At 34.2% G+C, this 16,341-nt stretch overlaps 2 protein-coding genes across 6 annotated transcripts in view; one reads left to right on the top strand and one right to left on the bottom strand.

Moving 5' to 3' along the window:
• Positions 1-1,225, bottom strand: part of LOC107465051 (uncharacterized protein C24B11.05) — a 4,096-nt gene extending 2,871 nt beyond the window's left edge. Inside the window, exons 1-3 of one of the 5 annotated variants that reach the window (XM_016084021.3) lie at positions 1,181-1,225; positions 847-949; positions 14-85 (exon numbers count right to left, since the gene is read on the bottom strand). In XM_016084021.3, coding sequence (XP_015939507.1) covers positions 14-65 — 52 coding nt within the window. In that variant the 5' untranslated portion in view covers positions 66-85; positions 847-949; positions 1,181-1,225. Of the gene's footprint in view, positions 1-13; positions 101-846; positions 950-1,180 lie in introns of all 5 variants that reach the window. The other 4 variants (XM_016084020.3, XM_021130484.2, XM_021130483.2 and 1 more) reach the window with 4 other exon arrangements.
• A 4,356-nt stretch (positions 1,226-5,581) lies between these two features.
• Positions 5,582-6,115, top strand: LOC110275639 (uncharacterized). Its single transcript, XM_021131834.1, has one exon. It carries the CDS (start codon positions 5,582-5,584, stop codon positions 6,113-6,115), a length of 534 nt encoding a protein of 177 aa, XP_020987493.1.
• Positions 6,116-16,341: the final 10,226 nt, after the last annotated feature.

The raw sequence follows: 16,341 nt of genomic DNA, 5'->3' as shown, positions 1-16,341 counted from the left end.
TTTCAATCATTACCAAAAAGCAAGCACTCGTACTTGACTCCAGCAATCCCATGATCGGCATCCATTCTTAAAAAGAATTTCTACTCTGCAACGAACTTAACTGAATTTTATTAGTTAAAAGGTTTCATAATTAACAATCCTAAACCATATATACATAATAAATAAATTTCCTCATTTCTAATGATGCAAGCCTTGAAATCTAAAATTGACAACTGAAAATTTTATATAGGTTGCAGTTTCACTAGTACAATATATATATATATAAATATATATAGTAGTTGATTTTTTGTGTGCATCTAACATTTTTGAAAAACTTTAAGGCTGTGTTTATTTCTTAAAATAGGACAAGACAATGAGAATAAGACACAAAAAAAGAGACATAAAATTTAGTGTTCTTATATTTTGTTTGGTAATAAACTAGAATAAATTATGAAAATCTAATTTATTCTTATTTTTTGCTGTTAAAAAAATTTGAAAAAAATATAATAATAAAAAATATAATTATAAAAAATTAATAAAAATAATAAAAAATAAAAAATAAATTGTATCATTGTTACTGTATTTTTTTGTTAGAATGAATATAAAATACACTAATTCAGTATCTTTAAATACAAATCTCTATCTATATCTTCTCTGTCAAACACAAATTTCGTATCTCTGTCCTGTCTCAGTGTTCTATTTTTGCAAACGTATTATAAGGTCCGTTCGAAGGACAAAAATTGTGGAACAAAGAAGATAAGAGAGAGGGATCTTTTAGAGTAATGAACTCAAATAATTCTTTAAAGTTGAAGCGACTTTACTTTCTTTTCTCTAAAAAATTCGACTTATAGATACAGTTAAACATACCAATGCAAAAATTTGTACATACATGATGAAGTGATGAACGATCAAAGGATCCTGGGCTCAAAGATCAAATCTTGCAATTCACAGCTCAATGATCTCAATTTGCCTGAACTTTGTTAAAACGAAAATATTAATTAGTAGCAATCATAATCATAGGCCATGAATTATTACATGATAATCAATGCATGAAGGTGCAAATCAACGTGAACCACATAAAACGTACTTTAGAGTAATATTCATAGACTTTTATGCACATTAACACGAAAATAACATTAGTGAACATAATTTAAAGTAAAAAAAAAAGTAGTAGAATAAAATGAAATGTATTAAATGATACCTGGATCCCTGCAGTGTTGTAACAACAGAGAAGGGAAATGATGTTGATCATTGCTGAGAAAATCTATCTATTTATAAGTGTAGAAGGAGGACCCCACCACTAGGCTGAATGTGCGAGGTGACGCTTAAAATGTGAGGTGGCGAGCATTGTTAGAATTCGTTAACTATATTTTATGTTTCACTCATTTTCCCTGATTGCTCAGTTCTTAATTTTATAGTAAACAAATATAGAATTTAATTTTAATATATTATATAAAACACTTTATATATAAATTTGATTATGTAATGTTATGTTAATAAAAATAATTATTTTTATATTAATCATATGAATAATAATCATTTAAAAGAGTGAAAACTGATGATTAAATATATGTGAATATTAGGCTTAATGTAAGAATTAATTTTGAATATTAATTAATATATAAAATTATATTAGATATTTTAATTTTAATAAATATTTTTAATTTTTAAAAATTACAAACACAAATACATAAATTTTTTTATTTACCAAATATAAGTGTTTGTCTGTACTTTTTAAATAATATATTTTTTATGAAGTACAAATATTTTTTCAAAAAAATTTACTAAAATAAACGTTAGATAAACACATAAAAATAAGTTTAATATCCTCGCTTTTTAATATTGAAAGAGAAAAAATAAAGAAAAAAATAACAAAGAGAAAGAAAATCAAAATTGGTTATCTAAAGTCTAACCAACATACCCCACTTTAATAAAAGTAGAAATAATGATGGGAGACGCATACTCCAAATCCATTTTACGTCCACACAGTTATTTTGTGTTCAAAATTTCTCATGATAAATTATTGTATATTATTTCTATATCAAAGTTTACTTTCATTGCCAAATAAAAGGCTCGTTTGTTAATTATATATTATCATCTGTTCATCACTGCACCCAACTATGGCTATTCCATCTACACAAGTTTAGTCAAAGGAATGGAAAAAAGTGCTATGGCAAGGAATCTTCATATCATCAAAAATGGGGAGAATATTCTAGAGCCGCCTGACCACTGAAGATGAGGTTTATTCTTTAACAGTAATGGAATATAACGATCCATAAGCATCATATCGTTGAAATTATCTTTATTTTATTATCAACATAATGTGGTTATTAATCCACAATTTATTTTTTATTTTCAAATAAATAAATATTCTTTTTCAGAATTTTATTTAATCCTAACCACACACACACACACACATATATATATATATATATATATAAGTAAATTTTAGTATGACTATATATACTATAGTAACTAGATTATGCAAGTATTCTTAACATTAAAATCATACTTTTTGTACGCATACTTTTTAAAATGTATTATTTAATAATAAAAAATATTATTTTAATTTTAGGAATATTTTTTAAAAGACCATAATCACTGTAATCACTATAACATAATTGAACTATACCTTCAACTTCAGAACTAATAGAGTATATCTCGGACAAAGTATATATAGCCGATAACTTTTAGAAGTCGAGATGAGCGACATCAGTAACCTACGATAATGATGGACTGAAACAAATATTTAAATTACACAACGACCACTCCTATTGCGAAGGACCACAACTTCAAACACGAACGGAACGATCCAACCCCTATAAAACGAAGAAGGAATCAAACAAAAGAAATATAGCAAAATGGAAAGCATTATTAAAAAAAAAAGAATATTTCTTTGATGATCTTGCCGACTTGGACGTCGGAGTGTTTTCTTGTAGTCCTGAAGAGTTCGGGTTATACCTCGGCTAAGCAGCTGATTAACACAGAATAAATTGACGTCCACCGTGGAGCCCTAATAGACTAACTCCACTGAAATAATTTTGTTTTTGTTTTTATTTTATTTCCGTGCCTTATTTTACAGGGACATCCAGTATGGCTAACAACGGAATCCCGCAATTAACACAATTGGAGCTGCTGGCCCAAAATACATAACTCTAAGCCGAGGTCCAAAAAATAACCGAACTTCTAGATCAAGAAAGGAATGAAAAACAAATTGATGAAGATCCCAAGGACACAAGCCAGAAAGACATGCAGTCATGGGATCTTGAGGAAGTAACCCCTCCCAAAGAGAGGAAGACCCTGTCCAATCTTTTTTCGGAGGATATCATGAAATTCCAAATGCTAAAGAATTTTGTACTGCCGACTACATTAAAGTCGTATGAAGGCCTTTAAGGCCTTCACATTTATGTTACTAAGTTTCAATCTATGACGTTCTTTAATAGTGCTTCTGACTCTATACTTTGTCGATCTTTTTCAACTTTTTTAGAAGGTGCTGCGTTACTTTGGTGAAGGTTCTTGATGGCCTAGAGAAAGGGGTTGAATCTATGGCATTCTTTTAAACTTGATTAATTATGCCTCAAACCAGAAAATGAAACTTAGCTTCAGTTTTGTCTTCGAGATGGATTATGTAGGAGACAATTTTATTTTGTCTCATAAATCGTGAAAAACAGAATCAATGCAGGGAAGAAGAAGATACAACCATATATCCTGGTTAAGTTGTTTTGTGCAATGCAACCTACATCCAGTCTCCACCACAAAGTTGGTGAAATTTTCACTATCATTTCAAGTATTACATACACCGATTCCTAAGGATTCAACCTAATCCTATCAGGGACAAATCAAGCTTCAACATAAACTTGACTTGGCTAGGCAACTTTCTAAACTCTCGACACAATAAGTGCTTATCCAACTTAGTAAGGGATACATCAGATATAAGATGCAAAACAAAAATACAATCAAAAGAGACAAGAAATAAATCTTAGCTTTTCTCTCCAAGTTCTTCTCTTTGCCTTTTCTCTCAATGATTTTTTTTCTTAATACCTCTCTTATATCTCTTTTATCACTGATGAATAGAAAGAAAAAAAAGATACAACATACAAATAGAATACTCAATGATTAACTATGAAGGAAGTGATGTTGAACAGCTCAAACTCTATATGCTGAACCCAGATTCTGAACTCTCAAATGTAGCTATCCATCTTGGCGAAATGCTCCTTTTAGTCTAGGTGCAATACTTCCAAAACTTCAAACTTAGATTTGTAAGGTTTTTCTCTTCTCTTCTCTTGAGTTCTCTCTCCTTACTTGCAAACTGAATTATTTTTCCTTTTTTTATTAGTTTTGTTTCCACACTTAGAGCTTCCTTCACAAAGTTAGCTCCTTGAATCTTGAGCTAGCTGAGGACTTACTTTCTTTTTCTTCAATCAGACCATAAACTTAAGGATTTGAGTCAGAGTTAAGCAACGCAGCTTCCTTGAAAACAAATCCTCAATGGATTTGATAAATCAAAACTATTAACCTTGTGCTTTGGCTCCAAGTTTCAATATTAGCCATTGATTCACAATAGAAAAAAGTAGCCACCACTTTCTTCATATTACCTGAAATGGTTGTGCAGAGAGGAAGGTGAAATCAATAAGTAATTAACTTGCATATTTATGAAAATATTTTACCTTTTTCCTTCTTGATTTGAACATTTGCTTTTAGCTTCAATCTTGATTTGACATAGCCACCAGAGATTGCTTTTTCTTTCTTCATCCTTGGTGCTCAAGAGAAAAAAGTGAACTTTACTTTCTCTTTGTGCCTTATTCGAAACAATATAGCACCACCAGCTTAGGGTTACTTTCCTTTGTCCTGAATAGCAATAGGCTGGGTTATGGATTCAATTCCATTCAGCAACCTTGGAAGCACTTGGTGTCTTTAGTTGGGCTTCTTGTCTTCTTAATTTGGGCTGCACAATTAACATGGGCCTGCAACACTCAATAGTTCCATCAAATCCCAATTGGACATTTAACCCAACCATCAACACGTTTGTCATCATCAAATATTGTTATTATTTACTAAACTCAACATTTGGTTTTCTAAGTTACCTGTAGGTTCTATCTCTTGCTTCAAGGACTTTGTGGAGTCCTTCACCAACCACTTTGTAGCTCCCAAGATATATATTCACAAGTCAGATTACTTTGGTACTATCAGACAAGGTCAACATGAGAGCTTAAAGGATTATATGACATGGTTTGCTAAATCAACCATGGAGATTCTCCACTTACATGAACTTAAAAGCGGCCTCTATCCGGGAAAATTTTAAAAGACTATAGTAATAACTAAATCGAAGACATTAATAGAGTTTCGAAAGAAAACTGCAGGGTAGATGGAAATTGAAGAACTCCGTGAAGTTTGGCGTTTGTAGAGACAACAACCTCGCCGAGAGGAGGAAAGACAACCCAAACCACAAAATAAATATGATAGGAAGCCTTTCAAGCTAACTCCAAATTTTGATGTGTATACTCAGTTTAACACCAAAATAGAAGAAATCATCCAGAAAATACTCAATGCTAAAATCATCAAATCACCGAGTAAAGCCGGGACCTATAAAGATCAGAAATATATGGACAAATTCAAGCACTGTGCTTTCCATCAGAAATTTGGCCACACCACTGATGAATGTGTGATAGCCAAAGATCTTCTGGAAAGACTAGCAAGACAAGGCCTATTGGACAAGTATGTTGATGGTTGCATACAACAAAGACAACCAAGGACAGGCGGAAACCAACCTGAAAACACAAATGCACAGGAGAAGGTAAAATATCAACCATCTCAGACAAGGGGTCTAATTAGCCGTATCTCTGAAGGATGTTCGGGAGGAGGACTTACCAGCTCAGCAAGAAAAAGAACGTATCGAGCAATGTTAGTGGTGAAAGGAGTACCATCCGAAGTTGCACCACAGTCATCAACATCAACTATAACCTTTGAGCATTCTAATTATCAAGCAAAAGCAACAAACTTGGATGGTCCAGTTGTTATCTCCATCCAGGCTGGAAACCTTTTAGTAAGGAAGGTCTTCCTCGACTCAGGCAACAACGTCGATGTGTTGATTTATTCCACTTTTCAGAAAATGAAGCTCTGCGAAAAGATAATATAGCCATCCTCTGGAGAGCATGTGGGCTTCTCAATAAAACGAGTTCCTATTCTTGGGTACATATGGTTAAAAATGACACTAGGTGAACATCCATTATCAAAGACAAAGGATATCCAATTCCTAGTGGTCGATTACGTTAGCCTTTACAATATTATCCTCAGTAGACCATCTTTAAATTATTTTGGTGCTATAATATCTACTGTTCATTTGTGTATTAAGTTTCATGTGTAAGATAACCATGTGGCACAATTCATTTTAATCAAAAGGAAGCACGACAATGCTATAATGCAAGTTTTAAAGCAAGACTGGAATAGTCAATAAAATCCAAACATACCCGAGCTATACACAACATCACAGACATGCGAAAATTAGCCGAGCTCAATCCTAGAGAGGACATTCATAAAAGACCTACACCTATAGATAATCTTGAAAAGGTAATTCTCAATAACAATGTTGATAAATTCACTTATGTTGGATGTTCACTGCCTGTAGAGGATAAACGCCAAATATTCAATATCCTTCAAGAAAATGTGGACCTTTTTGCCTGGACTCCCACATATATGCCAGGTATTGATCCTAACTTCATATGCCACAAACTACAAATCAACCAGGCTATCCGACCTATAGCTCAGAAGAAACAGAACATGGGCGAGGATAAGAAGATAGCCTCCTTAGAAGAAAAAAAACTCCTCGCAGCAGGTTTTATTTGAGAACTACACTTTACCACTTGGTTGTCTAATGTGGTTATAGAAAGGAAAGCCTCAGGTAAGTAGCGAATGTGTGTAGACTTTACAAACTTAAATAAAGCATGTTCAAAGGATGTTTATCCTCTCCCATGTATTGACAAGTTGGTAGACAATGCTTCAGGTTTTGGTCTTTTGAGTTACATCGATGCCTACTCTAGTTATAACTAAATTCTGATGCATCCCCAAGATTAAAACAAAGCATCCTTTATGACTGAATATGGTAATTATTGTTACAAAGTAATGCCTTTTGGATTAAAGAACGCAGGTGCTACTTATCAGCGATTAATGGATAAAATTTTTGCTAAGTAAATAGGAAGAAACATTGAGGTCTATGTTAGTGACATAGTGGTTAAAACAACACAAGGAAGGACCCATAGTACCGATCTACGAGAAATATTTGCTCAGCTAAGATACCATAATATGCAACTGAATCCGAAGAAATGCTTATTCGGAGTCCAAAGAGGCAAATTCTTGGGCTTTATGCTAATCTCTAGAGGCATCGAAGCAATCCCAAAAAAGTGCCGAGCAATTATAGATATGCATAGTCCACGAACAATCAAAGAAGTCTGATGAGTTTGGAAAACTCTAGTTTAATTTTGATGATGAACAAACATTATTAAAATATTTAATTACAAAATTATTAATTTGATCTTAATTCATATTTGCTTAATTAATAATTTTGTTGTACAGATTCTATGTTGGGCCGAGAATTAATGAAATGCAGCAAGCCCAAAATTAAAACTTGCAACCAGCCGTGTTTAATGTTTATTGCATTTTGGCTGAATGGTTACAATAGATATTGGGCAGGAATAAATCTTATTACTTCAAAGCCCAAAGAATGCTTCCCTACTTGCTCATTGCTTGATCCAAATTTCATCAGGAAAGCAAATGTTATTATTGGGCCAATTTTAACTTCAATGCTACAAGCCCAAATCCTATTAGTGATGAATGCTTCCAAACTTGGTCCGAAACCAAGATAAAATAAAAGTAAAATGCTTCCAACGGATCCAAGCTTTTAACCATGTGATGGATTTCAAAATCTATTGCATTGTTAATTAATGTATGGGAAATATGAGAGAGAAAAGTTCAGCTGAATTGATTGATGGCCATAATGACAACACGCCACTCTAAGCTAGGAAAGTAAAAGCAACTTTTACCAACAAAGTAGTTTATCACATTGAATTATTTTTCTTCTAAGTTGTTTATTCTCTCTCATCTCTTTCCCTCTCATCTCTTTCTTGTTTCTTCTTCGGTCCTTGTCCAGGAAGCTATGGACGCTATGCTCATCAACAAAGAAAAAGAAGAAGTTGCATGCATCAAGACCATCGAGTTGATGGCACGAAAAAGAAAAAGTAAAGTATGTAGTGGCTGAGATTTTCACCAAATGTGGTTAGATTTGGTGAGGTAATCTTGAGCTCTTCATGCTCAGAAAAGGAAGATGAAGATTCGGCCAGCAAGGGAGATTCTTGAAGCATGGCTTGTCTTTGATTCTGCTCAATCACCACAGGAAGTAGCTAGAGTGGCGAAGTGATGGTTGAGGCAGAGATTGAAGCAGATGAAGTCATCATCATCATGAAGCATCAAGGGCCAGAAATCCATCTTGGAGAGGAAGCCAAGGATGGAGTGCCCAGATTGATGAAGAGTGATGATCAAGGAAGGACTAGAGGTAATTGCATGTTGGGTTTAGCATGTTTATCTCTTCTCTCTCTATGTGGCCGAACCGGTTCTGTTTGTTGAAGGAGGAAGAAGTTGGTTCGGTTTTGGCTTCAATAAGTGGAGGCTCCCCTCTTCTATAATAAGGGTGGACAACCACTGTTTGAAGCAAGGAGAAAATTTGAGAGTGCAAGGCACAGTGTTCTCAGAGCTACCTGAGCTAACAGTTTTTTCTTCTCCTTCAATGTATTCTGTTTTGTAATTTTTCTGTTTAATTTTGTCATGTCTTGAGTCTCATGGAAAAAAGGCAAACAAGTGAGGTTTGTATGAAAAAGCAATAGAGCGGAAAAAGGCAGAGAGTGCAAAATTAAAAGAAAAAGCCATAGATGTCTTAGAGTTCCTTTGTTCATCTATGTTGTGTTTCATGATTCTGTGGGAGTCCCTTGTAAGTTGGGTTAGCACTTTACAAGTTGTAGTCAGATTGATTATAGTGAAATTCCATCATGGTTGTGATGAAGACTGAATGTAGGCTGCACTGCACTTAGCAGCTGAACCAGGATATATCTGGTGTAATCTCCTTCTCCTTTCTACTCCATTTCTGTTTCTACTTCACAGGAGCAAAATCCAAAATTATCTCGTGCCAAGTGACGAGACAAAAAGAAAAGTCTCGTGGCTAAGGACGAGACAAAAGAAAAAGTCCCGTGTGCAGTGATGAGATAAAAAGACTAAAAGTTTTCAGAATTGGTCCAACAAGTCAGCAAGTGCAATCAAGCAGAAAAGGTGGCTAAGATTCAACCCCCCTTCTCTTAGCCACTGAAACCATCAAAGTCCAACATTTTATAGGGAGGTTGGCTACCTTATCTAGATTTTTACCCGCTATCTCCAGTTACTCACACCATTTCTTCAAAATGTTATGAAAGCAAGAAGCATTCCAATGGTGCTCGGACTGTGAAGAAGCATTTCAAATTCTAAAGAAAACACTATCTTCTCCACCAATCCTACAAAGGCCAACACCAGGTATGCCCTTATTTGTTTATTTATCAATATCTACTAATACTGTTAGCTCTGTTTTGGTGACAGAAATAAAGCACAAACAATAACCGGTATACTTCGTCAGTAAACTACTACAAAATGCTGAGATACAGTACACAAACATGGAGAATTTGTCATATATTCTAATCATTACAGTGAGAAGGCTAAGGCATTATTTTCAAAGTCATACAAATATTGTTAGAACAAACCAACCCTTAAGGCAGATCCTAACAAGAATTGAAGTGTCGGGGAGGGCTTGTGAAATGGTCAATCGAGCTCTCCAAGTTCGATATTTACTACGAACCTCAGGCAGCATTGAAGGCTCAATACTTAACCAACTTCATAATTCATAACATAGGAAGAAAGCACCGATGCTTGGCATCTATATGTTGACGAAGCTGCCAACACAAAGAGTATTACTCACCAATAACTATGACCTATGCACGAAGCAGTCAATATGTTTCTCCTTTCCAACAAGCAATAACCAGGCAGAGTATGAAGCACTGCTGGCTGGTCTTCGATTAGCACAATCTCTAAACAAGATGCACTTACAAGTATATTGTGATTCCTTAGGTGGTTGTTCAACAGGTAACATGTAACTTTCAAATCTGAGATCATTTGCTAGACAAATACTTTATGTTAGTGAAGGACCTTATTTCAAGATTTATTTCTTTCCAAATAACACACGTCACCCGAGAACACAATACCCGAGCTGATACACTATCAAAATTAGCAACAACAAGAAAACACGTGAATGAATCTATTCTCTCATAACTCACCCTTGCTGAGCCTAGCATTAGCAACAAAATTGTTTTGTCTCTTTCACATATTTAAGATTGGAGGGAACCATACAAACACTTATCCGAACAGGACAGTTACTAGGTGGAATAACCAACCCGAGCATATTTAAAAGACAAGCAAGTTTATTTACAATAATTGGAGACGAATTATACAAGTGTGGGTTTTCACAACCCCTTCTTTATTGCCTTGGAAAGGATGAGAGCGACCTTGCAATGGTAGATGTCCACGAGGGGGTGTGTGGTAATTACATCAGAGGAATGAGCTTAGCATATAAGATTGCAAGAGAAGGATATTATTAGCCAATAATGAAGCAAGATTGTTTAAATAAAGTCAAACACTGTGACACTTGCCAGAAGCATTTCTCAGTCATTCACAGGCTAGCCAAGTTGCTCCATAGTTCGGAGGTAAGTTGACCATTTTATAAATGGGGGATAGACATCTTAGGACCATTTCCCAAAACTCCTGGCTAGGTAAAATTTTTGTTAGTTGTAGTCGATTATTTTTCGAAATGGATAGATGCATAACCATTAGCAAAAATCAGTGCTGAAAAATCAAATCATTTATTTGGAAAAGTATTATTGGTCGTTTTGGTTACCTAAGGCTATCATAACTGACAATGGTCGGCAGTTTGTAGACCATAATCTTGCTGAATTTTTGCAAAGGTTTCACATCAAGCACCATTTTTTCTCGAGAAGGAACCAAAAACGAATGGCTTGGCCGAAGCCGCTAATAAAGTCATTCTCCAGGCTTTAAAGAGAAAGCTAGGATATGCCAAGGGACAATAGGCAAAGCTCATCCCAAAAGTCCTATGGACCTACAATATTACCATACAATCTACAACACATGAGACACCTTTTTGACTTGTCTAGGGTTCAGATATAATTATCCCAGTCGAGGTTGCACAAAGCTTAGTCTAAGCCGAACATACAACAACAGCTTAAAACGATAAACACAAGAAAATAGAGCCAGATACAATTGATGAAGAAAGAGAAAGAGCAGCCATAAGACAAAAATCCATGCAAACAATAATCCAAAGAAAGTACAACAAGAAAGTCCACTTCCGAACATTCAATGAAAGAGACTCTGTCTTCAGACAAACAGAAGAAGCAAGAAAGCCACCTGCCTATGATAAGCTCACCGCAACATAGGAAGGACCTTACCGAGTTATACATAACCTCGGAAAGGGGGCATACAAACTCCAGAAACTAGAAGGAGACAATCTCCCGGATACATGGAACATCTGTTTGCTATATCATTATTTTATGTGACTTTGATATAGATAAGGGGAGACACTCTTTTTCCTACTCACAAATTTTTTTCCCTATTGGATTTTTACTTGGAGAGGTTTCAATGAGGTTATCCACACTATATCAACCATATGTATCTTTTTTTACAGAGAACAAATAAACATTCTCCACTTTTACCTTGTTTCTAATTCAAAAATACAAAAAGAAAGCAGTGTCATTATGCGAAGCATAATTTATTTATCCAAACTAAACAATTAGTATCCTAACATAGCAACATATGTTCATATTACAAAATATGGCTTATCCAAACAACTAATTATGCCTACAGATCAACATATCACAAACATAAAAATGCAAAAAGCAGTAAATGAAAAACCATATCCACTACATTTTCTCCTGACCAATAATCGCATTTTCATCCTGGTTCTCGGCCAAAATATAATTATCTACTAGCTCACCATTAACAACAATTTTGGTGACATCAAACATCAAAAAAACCAACTCTGGAGCAATCATGCAAATTTGAGCCAAAGTTCGATCAAAACCTTGTGTAAAGGTCTCTAGAACCTCATTCTCCAACTCGGCAATCCTGGCTTTAAGTTTACCACTCTCAACTTCATTCAACCTCAACTCATTTGCAATCTCCTCACAATTAGCTTTTGATTTTCTCAACCTCTCTTTTAACCCTTTTCACCTCAGTTTTTAGCTTCCTTACCTGATCCCCTTTCTCTCTAGAGAATCCTTCAACTTCTTTACCGTGACAGCATTATCAATTTCATTGCATCTAATTCGGCAATTCGCCCAATTCACATCAAATGACTAGACATCACATACACATCCATAAATTCACGAACATTAAGCTAAGATTTCAATAATTCAATACAAAATATTTGAATATTAAAACAAACCTACCTATATCGAGCCACACTGATCTTACTAGCCTCGCGCACAATCTTCACGTCAACCTGAATCTGAACAAATTCATCAGAAATAGCCATAAAAGGATAGGTCTTACACTATAAAGAATTTGCTGGACCGCCTTCTTTATACCCATGAAGCAGTTGTTGAATCTCATATGCAATATTGATCTCTTCAGGTGAAAACACCCCACCACCGTTCATAGGCTCGGTCAAGTCAACCACCTTAGCAGAATAACCGATTCTCCTCCTATTAAACTTATATCCCTGATGGGCCATGGACCGAGCACCATCCAAATTGCTATCTTTCACCATATTGGTAGAAGAGCCTTCTTTTTCACTTTTTTTCATTTTGTTCACGAGAGCTTTAAGATTGGCCATAGTCAATGTGGGGGCTTTCTCACTTGCGACAACAAATAAACCAAAAGTTGTGAGTACAAAAGCTAAAAATTCTTCACAAAACTCTTTACAGACATAGAGTCTTATATTACTTAAATACTCCTCAATTGCTTTCCTATCACTTTCAAGCTCCAACAAACTCGAAATTGATAACAACTCGCATGATGACATAGCTAAAACCAAGAACTCCAACATATAGTCCTCACTTTTCACTCTATTCTCATAATCTAATATCTGTTTTGGTTCGGACGACCAAAAGACTGGAAATCATTCATTCATCAAGGAATCCAAGAAAAAGGGATAATACTCCTTCCTAATATATACCTTTATAAATATTTCTTTGAAGTCTTTAAAAGAAGACTTATATAGATTAAAAATACCCCGACCCCAATAACTACTTAAATTAACCCACGACTCTTTTCATACACCTTTTACCCAAAAAAGGGAGAAGAACAACCTCAGAGACAGATAGCATTCCAAATACCACATCAAACATTCAAAGGCTTGGACAAAGGCCTAAGAATTGGGATGAAACTGTGTCGGAGCATAGTTAAGTTGTGCTAAAATCACCACATTCAAAATCTGAAAAAGGAATCCTCATACGTAACTCCGTCAACATGCATGTATACGAATAAAAATATGACCAGTCCCCCCTTTTTTTCACACCCCCTGTCATCTTCCCACATCGTAAGAATGATATAACTAACCGCTGCCCACTTTTCAGCCAATTTACATCATTTGGTTGCGACACCAGCCCCACAGTACTAAACATAGACACTCGATTCCTAACATCAACATTAACCCAGCTATAGGGGTCCCCCTCATCTATTACAATCTTTCTTTTCTTTTCCGTTACATGAATAAACTCAAATGCAACACAGACATCTAAAAAGCAAAAAGAACAAACTCACCTTTCTTACTCATGGTCTTCTCTAAAATGAAAATAGTACAGCTTCACGAAAAAGTAGTTCAAAAGGTAATGGTCTTAATGGAAGTTGCTAAATCTAACACAACATATACTTTCTCTCTATCCACTAACTAGTTTACATTCAACACGTTTCATCATAACGTTCCCAACTATAACACACAATCAGCGGACTGACCATTTTTGAATATTCACAAAAAACCCAAGCACGTTGACCTTGGGGGCTACAGAGATGATTTATCTGAGATATATATTGTATAGAGGACATAACAACTCAAAAAGCTCAACCTTCTTGTTTGCCAAGCAAAGTCAAGCATGGAGGCTGTGAACTATACCTTAAACCTCATAACTAATAGAGTATATCTCGGACAAAGCATACATAGCCGATAACTTCTAGAAGATGAGATGAGCGGTATCAGTAACCCATAATAATGATAGGCTGAAAAAAATATTTGAAATAAATAATGACCACTCCTATTAAAAAGGACCACAATTTCAAACACGAACGGAATGATCCAACCCCTATAAAACAAAAAAGGAATCAAACGAAAGGGGATATAGGAAAATGGAAAGCATTATTAAAAGAAGAATATTTATCTTTGATAATCTCGCTGACTTGGGCGTCAGAGTGTTTTCTTGCAGGGACCCTGATGTTTGGAGATATAAAAAGAGGAAAAAGAGAAGATAAGCAAAACTGAGTAATCCTATTCTCGGTGAGTTCGAATTATACCTCGACTAAGCAGCTAATCAACACAGAACAATAATTATACTAGAATAAAAGAGAGATTGTAAAATACAAGATTAATCGCAAGTATTTAGTTATAAAAAAGTTCCTCAATTTGAGTTATGTAGTTTGTTCCATTTGGATTTTAAACTTTATATTATTTTTAGACTTTGTCATATCATTACTCTTATATATCACAGTATCTCTATACCTTTATTTTTATGCTATTATTCTTAACTTTGTTAAACAATTAATGATATTTTAAAACTCCATCCCATAATCTATTAAAGATAAGTTTAGCAGTGAAAGCCGTTCGTACGTTGGTAAGCCCAGTGAACACACCTGGTAGTAAGTCCTCCCTGAAGGCAATAAATTCTTTGGTAAGTTAGGGTGATCCCGTAGCATAAGTCTTTAAAAAGATAATGGTTCGGATTTTAAAATCTTTAGCTGAATCAAACAAAGGAAAGAATAGTTCAATAATAGTAAGGAGCCATGATAATGAAGTCTCAAGTTCATCAGCAGAACTATAAGTAGTGAAATTAAAAGAAAAGTTGAATAAATTACCATTTGTACCTATAAAAGATACAGACGCTGACAAATGTAACTATATAAGAATAAAACGACAATTGTAACCACGGAAGATGGCTTTCGTGCGCCAAGAGTACCCTAACGGACCAATTACATAACCAACGTCTGGGTACCTCTTGGCACACGGAGGTCATCTTCCGTGGTTACAATTATCATTTTATTCTTATATAGTTACATTTGTCAGCGTCTGTATCTTTTCTGGGTACAAATGGTAATTTATTCTTCATAATTGGTATGTACCCCTTATAAGTAAAAATGAAGTCTATAAAATACAAGTATTTTGGAAACAAAAAGATAATGAAATACATATGTTAGAATATAGCTACACAGGAACTAGTAATAATCATATTATAAACATCCTAGAAGAGGAGAAACTAAAAGAACTCCAACAAAAAGGTTATAATTTTATTCATATAGGACTTATCCAAAGACTTATTCAAGTAGCCACTAAGCCTAACTTTAAGCTAGGAATCAACATATCTATTTTAATGATTTTACAATATACAAGATTCAAAAAATTTAGAGATTCGTTGATTTCTATACTAAAAAGTAATTGTCATGATAGTCTAATATTTTTTAATTATTATCCAAACTTTTCAATGAGTCTTAAAAAATGAATATACCTCTGAAACTCTTAAATTATATATTAAAATATCCAAAGACATTATTGATGAAAAATATGATCATTTTGAAATAATTTATAAAATATATTATAAAATTACAAGGGTAAACTATAATTTTAGGGCTAAAAGAGAATCATTAAAAGATAAAACTATTATTATTAAACACCTAAAAAACTCCAACATGAAGATTTAATGAAGAATAACCTTAAAGAATGGATTTCAGAAGATGTAGTAGAAGAAGAAAAAAAAAGAAAATACAGAAATTAGAAAAATTATTAGAGAATGTCCAAACATTAGACTAAAAATAAATAGGTCACAATCAGTCAGAATATCGATCTATCAGAATAAAAACAAAATTACTCCTAGGCACTCTATAGATAATTTTATTATAAACGAAGAAGTTATAGGAATAAACAACAATAGACCAAATATAGCAACTCCTTTATATGGGACAGAAAATAATTACTTACCAATTGCCTCTCAAATCCTAGGCATTATAATAAAAGAGGAACCTTTTGAGATCGATAAAAAGATTGGATTAGTAAAAATAATGCAGAATATAATACGAGATTAA

This window comes from Arachis duranensis, chromosome 9, assembly GCF_000817695.3.
Source record: "Arachis duranensis cultivar V14167 chromosome 9, aradu.V14167.gnm2.J7QH, whole genome shotgun sequence".
NCBI lineage: Eukaryota > Viridiplantae > Streptophyta > Magnoliopsida > Fabales > Fabaceae > Arachis > Arachis duranensis.
The sequence above is the reverse complement of the archived record's forward strand: the minus strand, read 5'-3'. Positions and strand labels throughout refer to the sequence as shown.

Bases quoted from the DNA above. Each gene is read 5' to 3' on its own strand.
- LOC110275639 (XM_021131834.1), top strand. From the start codon at position 5,582: ATGGACAAATTCAAGCACTGTGCTTTCCATCAGAAATTTGGCCACACC.